Source organism: Monodon monoceros, unplaced genomic scaffold (genome assembly GCF_005190385.1).
Source record: "Monodon monoceros isolate NGI ecotype Baffin Bay Population unplaced genomic scaffold, NGI_Narwhal_1 Super_Scaffold_12, whole genome shotgun sequence".
NCBI classification, from domain to species: Eukaryota; Metazoa; Chordata; class Mammalia; order Artiodactyla; family Monodontidae; genus Monodon; species Monodon monoceros.
The window spans coordinates 159,656,890-159,680,399 of NW_021703768.1; the positions used below are offsets into that span (position 1 = coordinate 159,656,890).

The following is a 23,510-nucleotide window of genomic DNA, read 5'->3' on the forward strand; positions in this document are numbered from 1 at the left end:
AAAAAAAAAAAAAAAAAGAGGGAGGAGGTGAGGGAATGAGAGGACCACTGCCCATGAAGATGATCAAGGGCAAGGTCCTGATTCAGTTCTCCCACCAAGCATGGCAGGCGACTCGGCTGAATCCTATTAACCTACAGGGAACTATAAAGAGGCAGGGAGAACATGAGCATGTGCGGCCACGGAGGGGAGAGAGAGACGGAGTGTGGTGGAGGCGGAATTCTTACACCTTGCTAGGGGCACATCCCTGGGGATTGGGAAAAACCCTAACACCCACCACTGAGTGGCCTTAAAACTAGAGGTGTGAACAGAAGCAGAGCTCTTTCTGCCAAAAGACGTGAGGATTCAGAAAAGCTTTAGCTTTTGTCTTTGTCTGAAGATGTCCTTTAAGCTCCCAGAGAAGACAGCAGCCACCAGTTAAATGCAACTCTTCGAAAGCCTCCCTTGGTTGTAAGCAGAATCAACCCATGACAGTTCCAAGCCCAGAGCCACGGAGGAATTTGGGAATTAGGAACTGAATCGTACCAAGCACAGTTCAGTGGGGGCAGTCCTCGGGATCCACCGAGGTGGCAGCTTCCTCTCTTCCTATGCTACCTCTCCCCTTCCCCCGTCGCTGTCGTCCCTGGCACCTGGGATCAGCACATACCTGGCGTCTGGAAGTTAATGCGTCTCATTTCCACGGGGTCCTTGGGGTGGTGGGGGGCGAGGTCGGCGTTGTTCAGTAGGCATTTGGTGCGGGGCTCTGAGTCCTTGCGTTTACTTTGTAGGAGCAAGCAGATACGCGAACATGTGACCCAGCTGCACGCAACTGGGGTTCCCACGACCACGCACAGACACGTGTGCAATGGCTGGAGCAGCCAGGCGCCCGCTCACCCAACAGGCACGACGCCATCCCAGTTCCCCTCCTTGGCCTCCAAAGGGCAGGACCAGTTCTTACCTGTCAGGCTTACTGCTCCCGAAAACAGACATAGGTGAGGAGTGGGGGGGGAGAAAGAAGACAGGTGAGGGTGTGCTGGCCATCAAGGGCCTGTTCTGTGACTGTGGGTGGCTTTCTTTCCCTCTCTGAGTCTCGGTCTCCTCCAGAAAATGGGGCTAATCCTTCCTGCGTGGGTCCCCCACCACAAGGAATAACATCTCAGCCCTCTCTTTCTAAGCTGGGACATGTCCCACGTGACCTCGTTAAAACTGGACAGAGGCAGCCCCCACCCCAAATCTTGCCGAGTGGAGCGCCAGACTTAACAGGAGTCAAATCACCGGCTGGGATGGATGGAACCCTAGCCCTGCCATTTCCCAGGCTGTGTGACTTTGATCAGGTGGCTTAATTTCTCTGAGCCCTGGTTTCCCCGTCTGGACTATACAGGCCTTCTGCGATGATCCTCTGAGATGACCGTTGCCCCCTGGATCTTTCCAGACCCCCCTCCTTTTGTAGGAAGGCTTCCCGCCTGTCAAGTGGGGGGCGGGGCAGGGGGCTCACTTCTTATAGAGCAAGATGGCAATAACGATGCAGACGATGAAGACCACAGCCAGCACGGGCCCGATCACCCAGATGAGCCCCTCCTCGCCGTCCACAATGGGCTGCGGGTCTGGGTTATCCAGCTGGAAGGGGTCTGAGAAGGGGCTTGCCGCAAATGTCTGCAGGAATGGGGTGGGGGGGACCTCCATCAGTGCCCGTCCTCCTCACGGTGGCCACATGGGTCTTTCTCAAACACAAATCCATGTCCATCCCCTACTCTAAACCCTCCTACAGCTCCCAAGAACCCTGACCCTGGTGGCCTACGTGGCCTGGCCCTTGCCAATCTTCACTCTCCCCCTTCCTCACTCTGTTTCAGCCACTCTGAAATCCCTTTTGCTCCTCTTGCACCCCAGACCTTGGCACATGCAAACTGTGGGATGCCCTTTCTTTACCGAACTCCTACATATCCGTCAAAGCCCTAGTTCCAAAGTCCTTTCCTCTAACAAACCTTCCCTATGGGAGGGATACCCTCAATCTCAAACCGTTCCCTCTGCCCAACTCTGACCACAGTTAGGAGGATCTGTGTCTGGTTCTGAGGTCAGGGCCCTAGGGACTGGCCTGCCTCACTCAGTGGGTGTGGCTCGATATGGGCAGACACCATTTGGGACTTACGGGTTCGCTCTTCTGCAGCAGAGCAAGCACAAAGAGAACATATCGGTGGCCAGGCTCCAAGCCCCTGTTGTCAAAGCCACCGTACTGCTTCTGGTCGCCGGGATGGAAGGTGGGTGGCAGCACTGAGAAGCGAGCTGCGATGTAGGGCCGGGGCGCCTCCAGCTGGCGCGAGTGCCGCAGGCTGCGCCTCTGCAGCCGTGCGATATCCTGGATCAGCTGTGGGAACAAAGATGTGGGCTGCTCATGAACCTGGCTGGGAGCAACTGGGCTCACGAAAGCTGGGACGTTGTCTGGGCCCCACTGGCTCTTACCTCCTCCAGGTCCATTTCCTCTGGGCTGCCCAGCGGGGTCAGGAACTGGCCACCACGAGATTTACGCAGTGGCACCATCACAATGAAGTAGTTCCTATCAGGAGATGGAGTCATGGGGGGTCGTCTACTAGCATGACCAAGGGATGCTATCTAGGGCTGAGATGGGGGGCTGCCCCTCTCTGAATCTTCCCTTCTGCTCATACATTGGGCATACGGCCCCAGTCACATAGGACTATAGTTCCTGATTCAAGCCTCCAGGCTTTTGATGATACTGTACCTTTTGCCTAGAAAGCCTACCCTGTGAAATTACAGTTGACCCTTCAACAACGTGGGGGTTAAGGGGGCCAACCCCCTGCGCAGTCAAAAATCCATATGTAAGTACAGTTGGTCCTCTGTATCCATGGTTCTCTATCTATCTGTGGATTCAACCAGCCATGGATCGTGTAATACTGTAGTCTGTACTTCTTGAAAGAAATACGCATATAACTGGACCCATGTAATTCAAACCTGTGCTGTTCAAGGGTCAACTGTATATTTCTCAAACTCCTATACATCCTTCAAAACCCCAGCTTCCATGCCCACAGTTTTGTAATCCTCGATTTTTCCCTGCTTCCCAGAGTCCTCCTCTCCTTACTGGGGACTCTCAGCCCTGGTGCCTCTCACTGCCACACCATGGGACTGACGGTGTCTGTGTCCAGCTCTGTCTCCCCACCAGTCTAGGAACCTAGAACCAGTAGAAGGTCAGGCATATGGGGGCGTCAGGGAATGCTCAAGGAGCAGACACGAGGCCACATTTAGCGACATCTACGAGAAGCACTGGACCTTCAGGGGAACCACACGGGGTGGGGCTGATGCGATCTCTGTTTTACAGACAGTTGAGGAAACTGAGGCACAGAGAGATCAAGCGGCTGGCCCCAGTCACAGAGCTGGCTGGTGGAGGGGTAGCTGACTGGTGGAGGGGAGCAAAATCCCTGAGGGGGGCGAGTTGAGCTTACTGGACAGGCACAGGGCTCTGGCCGTCGGGCAGATACACCACAATGTAGCCTTCGGAGTCAGGCTTGGGGGTCACGCTGGGCTTAGAGCTGAGCAGGTTGAAGGCGGTCCAGGCAGTGACCGTCTGCTGGAGGCCACCCAGGCTGCTGCCGCGGTTGGTCAGCACGAAGTTGTAAAAGGTGTTGGGCTTGAGGTGCGTGATGAGCTTCTTGGTGGTGCGGCCGTCCACGTCCAGCGTGAGCCCATTGTACTGGATCTGTGGGACGGGCCAGCTCAGCAGGGCTCTGGGTTGAGCCCCTGGTCCTGACTGAGCCTGGATCCCAGACTTAGCCCTGACCCTGCCAACTGTGACCCCAGACTGAGCCTCAATCCCAACTCAGCCCCAACCCCAGATTGAGCCCCGAACCCAGGCTGAGCTTCCGTCGCAGCCAAGTCCTGGCTCTAAGTCTCAATCCTTAAAGAGCCCTAATTCCAGACTGAGGCTCGAACCTCGACTGAGACACTGGGCTGAGACCTGAATCCTAGCTGAGCCCTGATCCCAGGCTAAGCCCCAGCTCTGACTGAGCACTAATCCCCTACTGAGCCCCAAACCCAGACTGAACTTCAACCCCTGGGACCGATCCCAGGCTAGGCTCCAATTCTGACTGAGCCTTGATCCCAGACTAATAAATCTTGACACCGAACTAAGCCCCAACCCCAGACTGAGCCTCAAGCCTACCCGGCGGTGAGTCCAGCTGACCCCCAACCCTGGCCCCAGCCCCGACTCCAGACCAGGCCCCAACCCCGGCCGAGCCCCGCCCCCCGACTCATCGGGAGGCTGCACCTTGTAGGGCGTGGGCGAGTGGTAGCTGTCGGGGAACTCCCAGCTGAGCAAAACCGCCGTCTTCATGATCATCTTCACCTTGAAGTTCTTGGGCGAGACTGCACCAGGCAGCGGCAGGCGGGAAAAAGCAAAGGAGAGGTCCCGTGAGTGCTGGGGGGCGGGGGGAGCGGGGGGACGGGGTTGTGTGTGGGGCGGCCCAGGCGCTCCCTGTCGTCTGCTGTGCCCGTGGCCTTACTGCCTGGCCCTGGCCCGGCCCTGCCTGTTCCAAGTCCCTGCCGCGGGAGACGGCGCAGCTGGAGAGAGAAGGCGGGGGTGGAGGGGGGTTGGGGGGGGGACGGGGGGGGCGGGGGGCGGTGTACGGGGGCGGCGGTGCCACCTAGGCGTGTCCCACCTTTGCCAACGCCGGAGCCTCGGGGTCTGGACTCGCCTTGAGCGTCCACGAGGAAGCAGAAAAGTGACCACTTACCTGGGCAGGGGAGAGGGAGGGGGCTGGGGTGGGGGTGGGCGCGAGGCCCGGTCCGGCTCTGGTGCGGGGGTCACCGCGCGCCTACCTTGGTCCCGCAGGAACGTCCGGTAGCGGACGGGGGGGCTGTAAGGGCCGGGGCCGCGGCGCGTGTGGGCCCGCACTTGGAGGTCATAGGCCGTGTCGGGCTTGAGGCCCTGCAGCGTGAGCACGTTCTCGGCGCCCGGCTCGGCCGCCGCGGGCAGCTCGGTCTCTCGGGCGGGGCCCAGGGCGCCGGCCTCCCGCACAGCCACTGTATACTTGACAATGGCCCCGTTGCGCTCGGCGGGCACTGGCGGCAGCCAGCGGAGCAGGACTGTGCCGGCGGAGGCGTTGCCGGCCGCCTCGAGGATCTGTGGGTGGCCGTGGGGCGTGTCCTCGGGGATGCTCAGGACCTCGGCTGCCTCCTCGCCCAGGCCGCCTCGGCTCCGGGCCGCCAGCCGGAACACGTACGTGGCGCCCTTGTGCACGCCCGACGCAGTGTAGTGGTCCTCGGTGGGCGGGAACTCCAGTGTGGCCAGGGGCGATGAGTCCTCGCGGCCGAACTGCAGGCGATAGCCCAGCACCTGGTCCTCGGCGGTGCCGGCCGGGGGCTCCCAGCGTGCCAGCAGGCTGCCCTCGGGGGTCTGCTGCACCGACAGGGTGGGGCGGCCCAGCACTGTTGGGGGGGGGGGAGGGGGGCAGATACAAGGCAGGGGTCAGCCTGGGAGCACAGGGTGAGGTTGCCGGGTTTTTTTTTTTTGGCCACACCGTGCAGCTTGTGGGATCATAGTTCCCTGACCAGGGATTGAACCTGGGCCCTCCACAGTGAAAGCGTGGAGTCCTAACCACTGGACCGCCAGGGAATTCCCAAGGGGTTGCCATTTTTAAAAGTGGTCTTGGGAAGGCTTTGCTCAGAAGCCAAGACTTGAAGGTGAGGGAGGGAGCCGCGGGGAGGTCTGGGGGGAACAGTGATGCAGGCAGAGGGAACAGCCAGTGCAAAGGCCCTGAGGTGAGACTGTGCTGAGTGCAAGGAACAGCGAGGAAGCAGGGGACTCAGAGGACCCGATAAACGAAAACATCAACAGATGTCACAGCAGGCCCGCATCTATGTTTCTCCTTCTTCTGTTAGTAAGTCACTCAGCTCTTGCCTGATTTATTCACCCCTTGCCTCCTGCCGGCATCTAATTAATATCCATGGAACGTAGGAGTGTCCAAAACCCTGTCCCTGCCCCCATGGTTCTCACAGTCTGAGCAGTGATCAATGTGTCAAAGCCCTGAGAAGCCCTGCAGTGCTGAAGCTCTATACATGAAACCAGGCTTCCCCACTGCAGGACTTATCAGGACCTTTAATGGACGGTGGTGTGAACAGTCACAGTGTATGCAACAGGTTCTGCTTAGCAAGCATGGCTCTAATGCAACGTCCCTGAGAGAGGACGGCAGATCACAGGAAGCTTCCTGGAAGAGGCGACATGGGCGCTAGAGGACACAGAGACTAGGCAGACGAAGGGAACGGTAGGGGCATGGGCTGGCAGCAGTGTGGAGGGGTGCTGTGTCCAGCTGGGAGGCCTTGAACATCAGGCTCTGTGGTCAGCAGTGAGGCATGGAGAGTGAAGCAAGTGGGGTGGAGGCCATGGGGGCCTTTGTTCCTCGAACACACCAAGCTTGTTCCCTCCTCTGAGCCTTTGCCCGGGCTGTGCTCTCTGCCTAGAATACCCTCTCCCCTTACATTTTCATGGCTCGCTCTCTCTCCTCACTCAGCTATGTTTGGCTGGTGAAAAACCAGCCTCTTGGGACTGATGGGAGGGGCCTGAGAGGGAAACTGAGGCAGGGCTGCCAGGAGAGGAGGCTTCAGGGTGCAGCGGGGGAGACGGGCACACCACCCTGAAATGACAACCCGCCTGGGGTGATCAGAGCTGGGATGGGGGAGGCACGGGGTGCTGGGGGCAGGAGGGGTGCGGCCTGACCAAGACTGTGGCATGGGGGTGAGTGGGGAAGGCTTCCTGAGGAGGTGCTGACTAACCAAAGACCCAAAGGATGCAGAGGAGACGGCCAGCCCAGAGAAGGGTATCCAGGCAGGGGGAACAGGAGGCAGAGGGTGAGGAGTTAAGAGTTGGCTGTTAAAGGTTTCCATCTGGCTAGAGCTGAGCGGGGCTGGACCACACTGGGTCTTAATATCCTCTGGAGTAGCTCCACACCTTTGCTCTCCCTGTTCCTCCTGCTTGGTGCATCCTCCCCCCCAACAAGGGCTCAAGAACTCTGCAGGGATGCTCTGAGGGCAAAGGGGCCATAGAGGGTCTCGCACCTGCTCCCTTGGTCACTACCACCTTGGGTTTACTGCGAGCGCCATCGCCTTTCATGGTGTAGGCGGCTACCGTGATGGAATAGGCGGTCTCAGGCTGCAGGTTTGTGACGGTCATCTCCTGCGGGTGGGGTCAGGGGTGGGGAATCAGTGACGCAACCAGGGCTGCCCACCCTCCTCCCCCTGCTAGGGACAAGCAAGGCAGACACGGGGCCCAATCTGCGGGCAGAGACGTGCACCCGAGCTCATGCACAGACCCCGACACGTAGCACGTCCATGCTGAGATGGGCACACGTGGCCTGACATCTGTCATGGACCGCCTGGACCAGTGCTGTTCCTGCCCCTCTGGTCCCCAGCTGCCACTTTTGCCCCACCCCCGTTCTCTCCTCCCTGCAGTGGCCCCCAGAGGGTGCCTGTGAGCAGCTGAGTCAGGTCTCCAGGGCTCTGGTCTCCCTGGGGGCAAAAGCCCAAGTCCTTCGCGCCACCAGAAGTCCTCTGCCGCCCACAAGGCCCTGCACGACCTGCCCCTGTCCCCTCCATGCCCTCATCTCCTCCCTCGCTCACTCTGCTCCAGCCACACGGGGCTGCCTTTCTCTCCCTCCTCCAACCAGACATGGTCCTGCCCCAGGGCCTTTGCACTGGCTGTGTCCCCCCCCCACCCGACACCTGTCTCCACTACATCCATTGTTGTGCTGGAGATTCCTTATACCAGCTCTTGAAAGCCAGCAGTCGAATTTTCAGAAAATTTGCAAGCCACTTATTAAACAGCCGTTATTATAAATAAAATTATATAAACGTACAATCAAATAAATAGTAAAAACAAAGGTAATAAGTACTCAAAACCCACCCCTCCGTCATTATTTTACCGTGTTTACTATTATCTGTGTCCTCGAGATTATTCTATTCTGTCTCTTATATCTGTGCGATACAACTACTATACAATGACGAGCTACCACAAATCTGGTAGATAGCTTGAAATCGACACGGTGGGAGTATTTACACCATGGAAGAGGGCAAATGCTACCAGTCAGGATTGTGCCCACCCGACAGCTGGCTGTTCAAGCATTTACACCACTATCTATGCCCCGTCCCCACCAGAGCTGTAACTAGACACGTGTTTGTGCCTTGTTCCAAGTAACATTCCTCTCCCCTGAACCGTGACCCCCAGGAAAACGGGCTCAGGCGTGTCCTGGTCACTGCCGCATCCATGGCACCTAACTCAGGATCAGCAAGTGCTCAGTAAATCACTGCTCATTCAGTGAATGACAGAGCACCCTGACCCTCACACCCTCACACACGTGTCCATGTTTCCCATACATGCATACCCACAAACATGTCCGGCATGCCTGGGTGGCCCCAGGTCAGGAGCATAGGAGGGGGGACAGGATGCACAAACAGAGGGTCTCCTGCCCCTGAGCCTCACATTCAGTCCTTCCCGGGGTCTTAGTGGGTTGGAGGGTCTGAGCCAGAGCCATGTGGGAACCTCCCCCCAGACTGGGGTGGGGCGGGGCGGGGGAGAAGCAGAGCTACTGGAGTGGGTGGGGCCGTGTCAATTTAACATCAGGCTTGGGGCTGTCAGAAGAGCCTGTGGTCCGTATCTTAGGGGCAGAAAGACAGCCCAGAGCCACACAGTAATCCTGACTCTGGTTCAGGGCCTCCTGCAGGCCTCCTTTCCCACCTGGGGCCCACTGACCCCTCTCATCACGCCAGGGCCAGAATGAAGGGGACACTTTGGCCTAAGAGAGAAACTTCGAGGTCAGGAAGGGCTGAGTCAGGTAACAAAAGGGTCGGGCTAGGCTGGAAAGTGACTCAGTTTCGATCTGCCAGGCCTGGGTGCCACAGGGGAAGCTGTGGGCTGGAGGAGGGTGGTTAACGCTGTGAACAGCTGGAGCAAAGGTGTGGTGGAGAAGACCCAGGCCGGGAGCTAGGCTGGAGGAGGGAAGTGGGGAGGCAGGAGGCCAGCGGAGTCCAGGGGCCATTCAGCTAAGAATGGATACCTCCGTGGTCCCTAGCAGAAGCCCATGTGCCTGATGCAAAACCGAGGCTGCCAGCTAGCTCCAAGAGGTAACTAGGTGTGCATCGGGGGCCCAGGGGAGGAGACCCTTTTACAGGGAGCGTGCAGGGGATGGGGTCACAGCACTGCACGGCCCGCCCGCGGGAAGAGCACTGGCAGCGGCTCGGGGTGGCAGGGGGGCACTACTTACATATTCGGCCGTGTCGTCCGTCTCCCACTGAGCGCGGGAGGAGGCGGCAGGGGAGAGAGGAGGAGGTGAGCGGAGTAGCCAGAGACAGAGAAACACAGAGAAGCAGCGAGAGGGCGGGAGCGCAGGGGGCCCGGGCCCCGCCCCACCGCCAGGCCCCGCCCCGGAGCCCCACCCACCTGGGCATCGGCCAGCATGATGTCCTTGATGCGCGGCGGCCCTCGGGCCTCAGCGCCCTCCATGCGCACGTAGTGGACCTGGTAGCCGCGGATCTGGCCGTGCTGCCGGCCGGGCGCGGGTGAGCGCCACAGCACGCGAATAGCCGTGGCGTTGAGCGCCTCCGCCTCCACCTTCCGCGGCGGCGCGCTGGGCACTGGCGGGTGGGGGGGAGGGGAGGGGAGGGGCGGGCGGGGCCGTTACTGGGGTGCCCAGCCCTGCCCCGGGCAGCGCCACTGACCGATGCCAAGGTGCCGAGTGACTGCCGGTTAACCCGGCGCTCTGAGCGCTCACCGCTGGCCCGGAGGGAATACCTCCTTCACGCTTCCCACAGCCCGGGGAGGGGGCTCTGATGGTGCACCCCATTTACAGACGAGCAACTGAGGTCCCCCAGAGCCTAGGTCACCTGCCCAGGGCCACAAGACATGAGCGGGCCGTGCATGCCCCACTCTAAGAGGTTTACCCACACTGCTTCCGACCTCAGAGCATCCCTTCTAGATAGGGGTCCTTATGCTCCCTTTACAGATGGGGAAACCAAGGCACAGAGAGTTGATCCCAGGACCACAGGGTTATCAAGAGGCAAAGCCGGGATGGGAACCCAGGCAGTCCAGCTGCACGCTCCTACACACCCTAGGGTGCAGCCAGCCCACTCCGCACTGGAGCACTTTTTCAACCAGCCCCCAAGCTGAGAGCCCTCGCCACCCACCCCACCCCCACCCCAAGGCCTGGCGTGAAGAACCGCTTCATTTCTTCCCCATGGTTAGGACAAAATGTTGGGGCTGCCAACCAAAACTTCCAGGCCAATGGCTCAGAAAACAGCTGGTCCTGGTTTCCTGCAATTTTATTGGGGAAGCTGCCTGCTTCATTTTGCCCCATGCCCTCAAGCTTCTACTGTGTGACTAGCGTCTTAGAACTTTCTAGCTCAGCTACGGTGGGAATATTTACACCACAGAAATCGGCCAGTGCTACAGATCGGTCTCTATGCCCCAGAGAGCTGGCGGTTAACCACCGTCAGCACGCAATCTACCTACTCTCTAGGTAGGAGAGCTCAGACCCAAGTAGCTCCAAATCTCAGGTTATCCCTAGAGTCTAAAAAACCAGCTTTCTGGGGTCAGGGACCATAATTTTTGTTGCAAGTGCTGCTTGCTGTTTCCTACACTCCGTTTCCATGGCTTCCACCACCGGACCAAAATACAGGGCTCCCCGCTTAACGTTCCAGGCCCAAGGCTCAGAGAGAAAATGTAGCCTGGAAGGTCCAGAACTGAGAATTCCAAGATCAAGGAGCCCGGTTGGCTTGGGGAGGCTGATGGCCACTTGTCTCCTTCTCCTGATTATGGCTTCTATGGTTGGCTAAAAAGTTCATTCGTTTTTTTCCATAATATCTTACTGAAAAACCCGAAAGAACTTTTTGGCCAATCCAATACCTTCTGACCACCAGCCAGCCCAGTTTTCCAGGGACAGAAGGCTCCAAGGCAGGGGCCGGGCTGGGGCCTGGGGGGTCCCAGGGGTCCCAGGCTGGGGCCGGTGCTTACCGTCCTCGTCGGTGCGGATGACCACGGGCGAGCTCTCGGGCCCTGGTCCCACCTCTGTGTGAGCGACGGCGGTGATGCGGTACTCCGTCCACTTGTCCAAGGCCTCCAGCAGGATCTGGGTGGTGGTCGGGGGGATGCCGTTCACCTCCTTGGGTTGCGGGTCCTCTGAGCCCAGCGGTCGGTAGCGGACGCTATAGCTCACCAGGGCCCCGTTGTGCGTGTCCGGTGGCGGCGGGCGCCAACTTACCAAAATGGCCGTGGAGCGCGTGCTGACACATTTAACGTCTTGAGGGGGGGCTGACGGTTCTATTGGAGGGGGGGGGAGAACGTGGGGGTGGGGAAGGGAGGCGGGATGGGCGGGGAGGGGGTGGGGAAACAAAAGATGGGAAAGAGAAAATAAAAAAGAAGATGATAACAAACAAAACAGAACCAAACCAAAGAGAAGTCGAACCCAAAAGAAGCGGGTGTCAACCAAAGGTGAGATGGGCGGGTGGGTGTGTGGGCGGGCGGGGATGGGGGCAGAGAGGGCTGGCCAAGAACGCTGCACTCACCACATGGGGCTGCACTTGGCACACAGTAGTTCTTAGGGAGAGGGTAGCCACAGTCCCCAAGGAGCATATGCACGTATGCTGTGCACCGTGCCAAGCGGAACAGCAGTAAAAACCCCATTTACTGGGCACCTACTATGTGCCAGGCACCATGCCAAGTGGAACAGCAGTAAAAAACCCCATTCACTGAGCACCTATTATGTGTCAGGCACGGTGCCAAAACAACAGTAAATGTACTTATTTATTGAACACCTACTGTGTGCCAGGTATAGCACCAGGAACACAATGACAATAAATGTACTTATCTATTGAACACCTACTGTGTGCTAGGCACTGTGCCAGAAGAATAGCAATAAAAGCCTCACTTATTGGGCACCTAGTATGTGCCAGGCACCGTGCCAAGCGCTTCACACAATAACAGTAAGTGTACTTATTTAGTGAACACCTACTGTGCACCAGGCACAGCACAGGAGCAGAATGACAGTAAATGTACTTATTTATAGAACATTTGTGTGCTAGGCACTGTGCCAGAGGAATAGCAAAAGCTCCATTTACTGGGCACCTACTATGTGCCAGGCACAGCACCAGGGATGGAATTACTGTAAACACTAATTTACTGAATACCTACTGTGTAACCGGGGAATAGCAGTAAAGCCCCATTTATTGGGCACCTACTATGTGCTAGGCCTGTCTCTAAAAGCTTCACACGTTAACAGTAAGAGCATCTACTTACTGAACACCTGTACTGCCAGGGACCCCAGAGGGCAACCCTGTGGTTACTTCTTGGCCTCACTTGCAAAGAAAACAATGTCTGAGTCTTGGGCACCTACTGTGTGCCAGTTAGCATGCCAAGGGCTATACAGAGTAATAATAAAAGCCCCTGTGTATCGGACACCTACTGTGATGGCACTGGGTCAGGGCTTTACAGATAACACAGCCCACAGTTAGCACCTACTGTGTGCCAAAGTTTTAGTAGCTCATAGTTCTTCTGTTTTGAGCCCCTACTGTTCACCTGATGCCAACCTAAGCCCACTGCAGATCAATAGCACGTCTCATTTACTGAACACCTACTATGGGCTGGTCACTGCAACAGCCCTCTGAAGATGAAAGTAGCTGTTGCCCTTTACGCGGTGCATACTGCATGCCAGGCACTCTGCTAAGGTCTTTATTGAAACAGAAAATGTTCCCACATATTAGGTACCTACAGCATGCTAGGTAGTATACTAAGGACTATGTAGAACATTAGTAGTTCTCATTTCTTAACAGGGCCTACTGTGTGTCAGGCCCTGTTATATCTGGATAACAGTAATAGTCCCTACGTTTTAAGCGTCTACTATGTGTCAAGCACTGTGCTAATGACCTTATATAAAAATAGTAATAGTTCTTACTTATTGAGCACCTACTATTTACACACACAGTTCCAAGAACCTGGCAGACAACAGTTTCATGTTTGGAGCAAAAACGAAACCATGCTAGGCCCTTCCAGACTGACAGTGGCTCCCATCTGAGCACCTACTATGTGCTTAGCACCAGGCCAACCTCTTTAAAGTGCCACTTATTGAGCGCTTACTGGATGCCAGGCACTGTGCCAAGGGTTTTGCAGAGCAATCATCGTAGCCCCCATGTTTAGGGGGACCTACTGTGTACCTGGCACCAGGTTGACCTTGTTACAAGCTACTAATAGCTTCCATTCATGGACTGCCAGCTCTGTGCCCAGCACCCTGCCGATCCATATTTAGACTGAAAGTGGCAGCTGCCATTTATAGAGCACCTACTGTGTGCCAGGCAGCATGCTAAGGACTTTGTTAAATAACAGTGATACTCTCCACATATTAAGCATGAACTGTGTGTGTTAAGGGCCTTATGGAGTATCAGTAATAGTCTCCATGTGCCGAGCACCTACTATGGGCCAGGCCCTGTGTTAAGAGCATTACTGATGATAATCCTCACGTTCTATACGTCATCTGCACGCCCAGCAGCATAGGCCCTCTGTAGACTCAAGATACGGCCCACTGATCGTGCCTCATTTAATTCTCATGACCCCCTTACGTGGCTGGAACTAGCACCCCTCCACCCCGCCCCCATGTTCCAGGTGGGGAAATGGATTTCAAAGCCCACCTGGTTTGCCTGGCATTCTTTTATCACTGGTTGTATAGCTACTGGGTGCCAGGTCCCACCTGTTCTGGGTGCTCACCTCCCATTTTACAGGTGAGGAAACAGGCCCAGAAAAGGCAAGTGGCCTGCCCAAGGGCACATGGCGCGAGCCAGGCCTTGAAGCCAGGCTCAGCTGCTGTCCGTGGGCTGTCTTGGTTGAGGCTGGGAATTCAGACCTCAGCCTGTGCCTTAATCAGCTCAGGCCAGCTGAGGATGGCTGGAGCCACACCCCCTCAAATGCCCATGACCCTAGAGCCCGCCTCGTCTGGAGGGAGGCTCAGAGAGGTCACTGGCCTTGCTTGAGGTCAAGGCATGTAGAACCTTCACCATCATGCCAGCCGCACTTACTCACTGCATGTGTTTACAGACCACTTACTCTGTGCACACCCCATGCTAGGGTCTGGGACCCAGAGGTGAATCAGAGGCCCCCATCCTCAAAGATATCAGGCTACCAGAGACCCCAGAGGCCACTCCAATGGCTTACTGCAACCAGAATGACTCTCTGACCTCACTTAAATTGAAACACTGGGGTTCTCTCCTCTGGAAATAGACACTTGGGGGTCCCCTCCCCCATTTCTTGACCAGCCACCCCAACCAAATGTGCCCGGGGGGAGTCAAGCAGGAGTGGAAAAACCAACCGAGGAATGTGCCAGAAGGAATGGATTTGCTAAGAAAGGGGAAGGAAAACTCAAACCAAAACCATAATGAAAGAAGAAGCAACGATGATGGTGATGATGATGAGAAAAACCATAATAAAAGAAAGAAAGACGCTTTCCAGAAAACTCCCAGTCTGGTTACCTACCTTCCACTCTTCAACTGCTAACTTAAAAGACTTTCTTACGAGGGAGGGAATGGCGGAGTGCTGAGCTACAAGGCCAGACCGAGCTCTGGGTGGGTCTCTGGCCGCGAGCAGGCGCGCAGCCCTGCTCCGGCCCCAGTGTGGGCACGCTGCAGTTCCGGGCTGGCGCCGATGAGGCAGGAAGGTTGGACGGTGTCTGGGGAGACCCACGGCTGAGTGGTCTGGCCTCCACCTACCCTTGAGTTCAGCCTAAGAAGCCCGCACTCCCCGGGGGTGGGGGTACGCCTGGCCCTGCGTCTCGGCTGCCAGTTCTCTCGGGCCCCACCCGTCTTGGGGTGCGAAGTGGGGAGTCCCTTCTCCCCCACTCCCTGTCCTGGGCCGCCCCAGAGGTTCGGAGGTTCGCGTGGCTGGGCCAAAGCCGCTTTCTCGACGACCTTGGAGGCCGCCTCCTTCACAATCCGGCCCAACCTGCGTGACTTGTCGGGAGGGTGCGGGGCAGCGTGGATGCGCACATGGATGCGCGGTGTGGGGGGGGGAGGGGCGTGGTTCCGGATTCCACGTTCCTGGGCAGGTGTGCCACTCGGCAGCGGGGTGCAGAGTTTAGGGGACTGAATTTGGACTCTGGACGGTCTGCACAGCCCAGAGCTGCTGGGGCACAGGCTAGGGGGCACGCAGGGTGGGCCGTTTTTGTGAACCCGCTGGAGACCAGCGCGTACTCACCTTCGCGGCACCTGTGCCGGTCTCTCACGTGGCCGCCCAAGCCACAGGACACCCTCACTGATCGCCTCACGCACAAACATCCCTGTGAGTCGCGGAGCTCTCGGCTCGGCCCCGGTGGGGCGGGGAGGAGGGGAGGGGGCAGGGGTTGACAGTGGGGTGTTGTGTCTCCAAGTCCCCTGATCCCAGCGGCTCAGACACCCCGGCCCAAGTTGCTGTCACTCTGGACTGACCCGTGACCCTCTGTGTGCGCACGCCTGGGGGCGGGGCAGGCGGGGGCTTGAAGGTTTGAACACTGAGGCAGCTTCCGGAACAAGGCCTGGGGTGGCTACCCCGTGACTGACTGAGCAGGGGGAGGGGAGAAGAAGAAAGGGAGGGTCACGGCGGGGGCCACTTGGGCCAGACTGAGCACAGAAGAGGGAGGAGGGGGAGGCAGGGAGGCGGCGGTCGGAGGTGCCTGCCTAGGCCCTGAGCTCAGAGCAGGCAGGGAGGGCGCAGCGGGCGCCACGGTGTGGCCCAGGGCCAGCTGCAGTGTCCTGGCCAAAAGGTGACTTTCTGTGACAGGGAGGCCAGGCGGGCACAGCGAAGAACTCCAGGAATTGGAGGGCCCTATGTTTTGGGGGTCCTGCACTTCCCCCAGAACCTGGCATCAGCTCTGACTCCTCCGCGCCCCCGAGCCCCTTGCAATGGGGACCCAGACTTGGGGGCAAGAAGGGCCATCTGGGGAGGTAGGATCGTCTCTGCATCCTCTGCTCTCTCGGAAGGATGGGGTGTGAGCTGTGACAGCATCACAGACCCCTCCAAACACCTGTGAGATGGGCGCAACGTGGCCATTCCACTAACCCCAAATCCGGGAAAGGCAGAGGAGAGAGGAGGTGCCATCAGCGAAACCGGCCACGGCTGTACCCCAGGGAGGTGGACAAACTGGAGCCTGCGGGGTCCACGGGTGAGCCCCTCACTGCACTGGTGGGGGAACCGAGGCGCAGCGTGGACGCAAGCACGCCCGAGGCGGAAGAGCGAAGCGGGACGGGCGGAGGCGCCCCCCACCCTTGCGCAGGCCCCGCCCCGGGTCTGTGCGCAGGCGCCGGCCAGGTGCCCACCCCCGCAGTTCAGGGCGGGGTCCGCGAGACACCTACTGGACTGCAGCGTGCGCTGCCGCACCACCGAGGTGAAGGCGCCCAGGCCTTGCGGGGAGCGCGCCGCCAGGCGGAAGGCATATTCGGTGTTGGGCTTGAGGTCGTCCACCACGAAGGCCGTGGCCGGGTCGAAGGTCCTCCCGACCTGGGGGCGGGGCGGGGAGAGAGACGGAGATGGAGAGAGACAGAGAGAAACCAGAGGGATACAGACACAGACCTCACAGAGTGATGGAAATGGAGGAGAAAAGAGTGTTGGAAAAATTAGCAACGGACAGGGACAAAGAGAAGGGGGGAAGAGAGACATTCCGGCACAGGCTCGGGGAGACAAGAGAGTCGCCCAGAGTGGGAGCCAGCGGCGAGCGCCAGCCCGCCTCCCCCCGCCCACGCACCTCTCTGCCGTGGTCGCCTTCCCGGAAGAGGAGCTCATACTTGATGATGCTCTCCTGCCGCGGGGGGCTCCACGAGAGCCCGATACTCGTCTCCGACTTGGCCTCGGCCCGGAAGTTCATGGGCTGGCCAGGCACTGCGGGGCAGGGGGCGAAGAGGACTGGCATTGGGGGGAGGCCTGGGAGGGATGGGCCCGCATAGGGTATCCAACCCGCCAGGTTCCCATTCTCCCAAAAAGGGCCCCGTGAAGCTCAGCACCACCCTAAAAGGAAGGGCTTGTTAGGCTCTAGATGCTTCTGGAGTGTTCTCCACTGTTCTTATTTCTCTTATTTTCTCAGGGACCCCCTACCGCCCCTTGTTGTCAGCTGCCCACCCCAATCCCCCCATCCTCTCTGTTGCCAGTGGGAAAACATTTTTTAAAAATCCCCTTCTCAACGCACCCCAGCATCCTCCCCATTCCCCCAGTTAAACAGAAAACTGGTGGGGACCATAATTTGGAATGTGGATCTCCACCCTGTATCTGATTTATGGCAGCAGAGTTCCAAACCTCCTGTCCCTTTGCTTGGGCAGCTGCCTGACTCTTCCTGGATTTGAGGTTCCAAAGCCTGAGTCCGTAAGAAAAAGCCCAGAAACCTGCAGAGAGCGGGGGCCCCATGCACCTAAATGCTCCACACCCCTACCCCACGTCCTTCACCCCGGCAGGTGACAGACCAGCTCACAGACTTTGGGCTAACACACTTTCTATTATTTCAAAATGGGCGGCATGGATCCCTCCAGTGAGAGCAGCGAACAGGGGTTCTCAAACTCAGAGATGGATGGGAGCCAGGGCAGTTAACAGAGAAGAGGGAGGCGAACGGAAACCACACCCCTTTTCTCAGATGCAGCCGGCGGCGGCATCTATCTGGATGCCATTGGATGACCGATTGTAGCCCTATGGGCTTGCCAGATCGGATTTTCCAAGGGTAGCCAGAAATCTGGGTTTTCTAGGACAACCTCCTGCTTTGCAACGCTGGCGTGAAAATACTTTAAAGCACCATGCAGGCCAAATAAACCACGTAGTGGCTTCCAGGTTAAGATCGGCCGGCTGCATCCTGGGAGACACATCACTGCATGGCCGCCTCCTTCCCTCTGGTGGGACAGCCCCGAAACCTGCTGCTCCCCCCACCCCCGCAGAAGCTGTGCTTCCCGCGGGCATCTCACCTCCCTGTTGTGTCTTGACCTGGATGGGGTCCGAGAGGGGCCCATCGCCTACGGAGGTGAAGGCCAGCACGCGCACGGTGTATGTCTCATCCTCCAGCAGGCTGCCCACGGTGGTCAGCAGGCTGTCGTCCACGTTGTGCTTCTGCCAGTTGCCCACGGGGTGCTCGGGCTCCATGGTGTAGTAGACCCGGTAGCCCCGGATCAGGCCGTTGGGTTCCACGGGTTCCTCCCACTGGATGATCATGGTGGTGGCGCTGAGCATGCGGGCCTGCACGTTTCGGGGCGCGCTGGCAGGGGCCTGCTCGCCAGTGCGGGTGACCACCGACTCGCTGGGCGGACCCTGGCCGATGGAGTTGACGGCCGACACCCAGATCTCATACTCCGAATTGGGGCTCAGGCCGCCAATGCTGTAACGCGTCGTGGTGATGTCCTCTTTGATCTGGTATGGCCCGTCCTGGCTCTTGGATTTATATTCGATGACGTAGTAGGACACGGGGTCTGGGTTGCCAGAGTCCCACGTGATGGTGATGCTGGTGGCTGTGTTCTCTGTCACCACAGGGGTCCCAGGGGCTTTGGGGAGAGCTGTGGGTGGGAGGCAAGTTCACACATCAGGCACGCTGGCTGCAGACCCCAAAGGCTGTGTGACTTTTAGTCACACAACTGCCCTCTCTGAGCCTTCATCTCCTTGGTGGCAACCATGGGCCTAACGACCCCTAGCCCACCATCTATAGCAGGTGTTGGCAAACTACAAACCAAGGGCTGGCACCTGTTTCTGTAAATAAAGTTTTGTCAGCACACAGCCACGTTTATGTATCGCTGCTGGCTGCTTTTGTGCTATGACAGTAGAATTGAGTGGTTACAGTAGAGACTAGATGGCCCATAAAGCTGAAAATTTTTACTTAAAAAAAAAATTGGCTGTTTAAGAAAAATATTCACTTCTAAAGGAAACAGTGGCGGCCCCTGGGCTACAACTCTTCTCTGTGCTTTACTCTGCTTCACTCTGCTCAGGCACAGGGCCCTTCTGTCTGTTCACACTTCACACTTGCTGTTCCCTGCCCCTGGAATGCTCAGATGGCCAGATGGCTTAAGGCCACCCTCACCACCCTGGCTAAAGGTGCCCTTGCCCAGTTCTTATCACTGCCTGACGGTACGTCATGACCAGGCTTGTATGTTGTCCCCACCAGCAGGGACTGAGGTTGGTTTACAGTGTGTCCCCAGCACCCGGATAAAATTGTGACTTTCTCTCCCACTTGTCCCAAGATCTCATATCACACAGGCCCCAGGAAGCATGCACCAGAAGACGTTCAATCCCTCAGCAAAATGACCAACACACCAGCTGATGCTGACACTTTCTATGGCCCTAGGGCAGGGCTTGGCAACCTTTACTTGCAGAGGGCCACACAGTAAATCTTTTCAGATTTGCAGACCACGTGGCCTTTGCTGAGAATCACTCAGCTCTGTCACTGTAGCCCCAAAGCTGCCACAAGCCAGGTGTGAAAAAATGGGCAGGTGTCAATAAAGCTTTATTTATAAAAACAAGTGGAGGGCCAGATTCAGCCCATGGGCTGTAGTCTGCTGGCCCCTGTTACAAAGCTAGAAAAATTATTTGAGGGCACCCTCCTCTGAATCTTGCCACAAACTTGAGACATCAGGAGAATCTGTAATCCCTCCCCACCCCGCCAATGCTCTATCTCTCTGAGTTCTGCACAGCCTGTTTCCCTTTTCAACTTTTAGTCTTTCCCTGGCCTAGCTTTCCTGGGAGTTGGAACCTTTATTCTGCGGGTCTGAGTGGTGCTGCATAGTCCCCATCACTGCTCTCATCAGTCTGCGTCATAGCTGCCGGGCTACGTGTCATCTCCCACTTTGGACCGTGAGCCCAATAGAGCAAGACTGGGTCTCGTTCCGTGGGGCCAGGCCCAGAATAATTTGTCACCAATAAGTGTTTGTTGACTGTCCTCTTCACAGCCAGGAATGACTGAATCCTGAAGAGTAACTCAGAGGTTTTCCACCCGTACCCCCCACCTACACATGAGGTCCCACCTGCCTCCCCCATGCCCCATGGCCCCTGCTTACATTTCACCGTGATCTGGGCCACGGCCTCGATGACGCCCAGGCTGGACATGGCCACACACGTGTAGTTGGCAGAGTCCTTGACATCTGTGAGTTCCAGCACGTTCCGGCCCACGGGCATGTCATCTTCAGGCGTCAGGTCCTCGGCCCCCTGCATCCACTTGACGTATGGCATGGGCGAGCCCACGGCCACGCAGGTGATGTTCACGTTGCCACCTGGCATGATCTCGTGGCTCATGGGCAAGATGGAGAACCGTGGAGCCACGCGGCGGACTGGGGGATGGGGTGGGTGGGGGATGTAGGGGTGGGGGAGGGGAGGGAGATGCAGGGGGATGGGGAGACGGAATGCAGGGGAGAAAAGAAAGAAAAGCAGGAAGAAAGAAAGAAGGAAAGAAAGAAAAAAAGGAAAAAAAAAAGTGGAAAACAATTTAAATATAAACAGGGCTGTTTCCTTCCCCCCGGTTGAAATTTTTTCTTCCAAATGAAAGAAAACAACAACAAAAATTAAAAAACCAAATTCCAACACAAAGAAACCAAAACTTCAAAGGAAGGTACTTCACAAACAATATATAGAGAGATATATCGATATATAATAAAAGAGACATGAAGCATTATTCCATAGCAACAGGGTTTCAGAGACCAGAGTGGCTGGTCCACAGCACAGTTAGGAACACAAAAATTTATCAGCCGTTTCTCATCTTTGCTGACAGACGTGGCTTCGGGGAGCAGCCCCTCCGCCCGCTCTCCCAACTGGGGAGCTTCGGAAGATTCGGGCTGCAGGGGTCGGGGGGCTCTGGGAAGGTTGGACGGGACGGGGTGTGTGTGTGTGGGAGGTCATGGGAAGAGTTGCGACCAAGAGGCAGAGGGGACCAGGATGTCGGCCCCCCATCCTCACTCCCTCTGGTGACCCGGGGCCCCCACCCACTTCCCCAGAGGGCCCTCAAGGAAAAGATGAGAAACTCTAATGAAATTTTTGTGGTTTGTGGGTATAGAAACCCTTCTAAAAGCTTCTGTCGGATCTGACAAGTTTCCATTGATAGATGCAGCTCTCAGAATCACAAACAGCATGCAAAATAGGTTGGTTGAGACAGAGAGAGAGAGAGAGAGAGAGAGAGAGAGAGAGAGAGAGAGAGAGAGGGAGGCTGAGAGACAGAGAGAGATGAGGGAAAGAGGCAGAAGGAGGAAAAGAGAGAAGGTTAATGTGAAGAGGCCTGGATCTCAGGGGCCTTTAGTGCATACTCACGGGAGGGCGGGGGGGACCAGAGAGAAGAGATAGATGGGTCCAGAGAAAGAGAGAAAACAGGAACACAGAGAGGGAGGGACAGAGAAAGAGAAAGGAGGGGGGAGGGGGCCCACTTCAATGCTGCATATTAATTCTAGATGTGACCCAATGTGACATGTCACATTGTCACATCACAGCCCTGGCAGAATAAATAGGATATTAATAATAATAATAAACGAGGGAATGAACTTGAACGTTGAGAAAACAGGGACATGTTCTGTGCATTTCTTAGCAGGGAAGCGAATGCAGCCTTCTGTCCCAATCTTGCAGACCATGAAGGCAGCAGGATGCATTTCGGGGGCTCCATTTTCGGAAGCTGCATGGATTTCGGGGTTCGGGGGGAAGGGGCGGGTGCTAATGGGCACCTGAACTGCCAAGAGGCACGGCTGCCCCGTGGGAGATGTTTCCCTGCAGTGGAAAGGACTTGGGTTAGCTGGTAAACCCTTCTAGCCAGAAGGAGCTTGTCCCTGGCTTCAAGGAGCCACGTGGATGTGCCCCCAGCTTTGGGCAGTTCAAGGAGTCTTGTCTCAAACTGTAGAGATGACGGATTGGAGGCTCAGCAAGGCTAAACAGGGCCACCAAGTGACTTTCGGCAACCCGACCTGCCTCTAATTTTCACATGGAACTGCGGTTGCAGCCGCACCCCTAAGGGGGTCGCTGTAGGGGTGTCTGCCCTATTCTACGGAGGGGGGGGTCTCCCTCTCTCTCTCCCTCTCTCTCTCTCTCTGTGGGTTCCAAGCTGGAAATCTCAATCCCTGTTCTCTGAATCCCCGCTGGAGAGAAGGGGGAGCTCCGTGTGGGCGGAGGGAGGGCCAAGAAAGCTGGCAGCCCTTCGGAAAAGGAAGCCCCGCGAAAAGTCCAGGAGTCACGCTGGAGACAGGATGGAGGAAGTGGAAGGTGTTCGGCAGCAGGGAGGAGTTGGGGTGGGCAGGGAGGGGAGACAGAGGGGCCATGCAGACAGACTGGGGGTGAGGGGCGGGGCTGGGCTCTGAGATGGGGGAGCGGCTTTCTGGCAGGGCTAGGTGGAGGTATCGGGGGAGAATGGGGTCCGGCCAGCCAGCGGACGCGGTCCAGGCCAGCCGCCGGCATCCACAGCGAGGCACGAGTGGGATGCCCAAACGCTGCGTTGTCATGGAAACGGAACACAATGGGGGATGAGTGTGAGGGAGCTAATTAATCAAGGACAGAAAAACGGCATCGACATCCAAAACAAAACCAGGGGAACCAAATGAAAAAACAAAGTGGGGTGGTGGGGGGAAATAATCCAAAAAAACCAACCAAACAAAAAACCCCTCCAAAACACCTGAAAGCAAGAAAACAAAAACAAACAAAAAAACATGGAATGGGTGTGGGGCTGAAAATCGGGGTCTGAAAGGAGGACGGCTGTGGCTTCCCCAGGGAGGTGCCCCCCAACCCTGGCAGAACACAGCATCTGGCCTCCCCACCCAGCACCCAAGGGTCCTGGCAGAGGCTCGAGGCGGCCACAGTGGTGAGATCCTCATCGAAAAAGAACCTTCGGAGCAAACCAACCCAGCCACAGAAGCCCCACCTCTCAGTGACTCTCCCTGCTCTTCGTTTAGAGCTGAACAAACAGAGGCCAAGTCACTTGAATCACACAGCAAGGTAAACTCCTCAAGACCTCAGAGTCCCATGGAAAACCTGCTCCGGCAGAGGTGGGGGGGCTGATGAGGCTGGATAAGCCCTGGGAAGGGCCCTCATCCTCCGGGAGCCTCAGTTTCCTCCTTTGTGAAATGGAGGCCATCGGTGATGTGTTGAGAAGGCCATTAAGCTGACCGGGGCAGTGCCCAGCACACAGAAGATGCTCAGCCTGGGCATGGACCAGTGAAGTTTCCTTCTGGCCTTCCAGGATGCTGGAAAGATCAATGAGATGCTCATCATTGAGGGAGTCTGGGGATGAATTAGTTTAAAAAAAAAAAAAAAAGTAATGGGAAGAATTTCTATTGAATCCCTCCCACTTTGAGAGGCCAGTGACCTCATGCCCATTTTGTGGAGGGAGCAGTGGAGGCCCAGTGAGGAGCTAGGGCTAGTTGGAAGACACAAAGAAAGGAAGTGGTAGGGCCAGAGCTCAAAGCCAGGTATGCCTGATCCCTACCTCTGAGATAAAGTGAGCCTTCTCTTACCATGGTAATTAGCAAGAATTATATCCACGTGTCCCTTCTTGGCTCTTTCAAACTTGTGTCCTTACCCTCTGGGGATACCAAAGAGGGCAAAAGTA

The 23,510-nt window shown here is 57.0% G+C and overlaps 1 protein-coding gene across 9 annotated transcripts in view; it reads right to left on the reverse strand.

Annotated features, from left to right (window-relative positions):
- PTPRS (protein tyrosine phosphatase receptor type S) overlaps positions 1-23,510 on the reverse strand; it is a 161,244-nt gene that overhangs the window by 13,006 nt on the left and 124,728 nt on the right. For 6 of the 9 annotated variants that reach the window (XM_029216688.1, XM_029216689.1, XM_029216687.1 and 3 more), the window contains 15 exons: positions 19,996-20,265; positions 17,923-18,504; positions 16,725-16,858; positions 16,336-16,480; positions 10,982-11,287; positions 9,413-9,606; positions 7,036-7,153; positions 4,801-5,409; positions 4,250-4,347; positions 3,429-3,682; positions 2,434-2,527; positions 2,123-2,338; positions 1,472-1,629; positions 935-946; positions 644-756 (listed from right to left, as the gene is read on the reverse strand). In XM_029216688.1, coding sequence (XP_029072521.1) covers positions 644-756; positions 935-946; positions 1,472-1,629; positions 2,123-2,338; positions 2,434-2,527; positions 3,429-3,682; positions 4,250-4,347; positions 4,801-5,409; positions 7,036-7,153; positions 9,413-9,606; positions 10,982-11,287; positions 16,336-16,480; positions 16,725-16,858; positions 17,923-18,504; positions 19,996-20,265 — 3,303 coding nt within the window. Of the gene's footprint in view, positions 1-643; positions 757-934; positions 947-1,471; positions 1,630-2,122; positions 2,339-2,433; positions 2,528-3,428; positions 3,683-4,249; positions 4,348-4,800; positions 5,410-7,035; positions 7,154-9,412; positions 9,607-10,981; positions 11,288-16,335; positions 16,481-16,724; positions 16,859-17,922; positions 18,505-19,995; positions 20,266-22,823; positions 22,851-23,510 lie in introns of those variants that run through there. The other 3 variants (XM_029216691.1, XM_029216690.1, XM_029216696.1) reach the window with 2 other exon arrangements.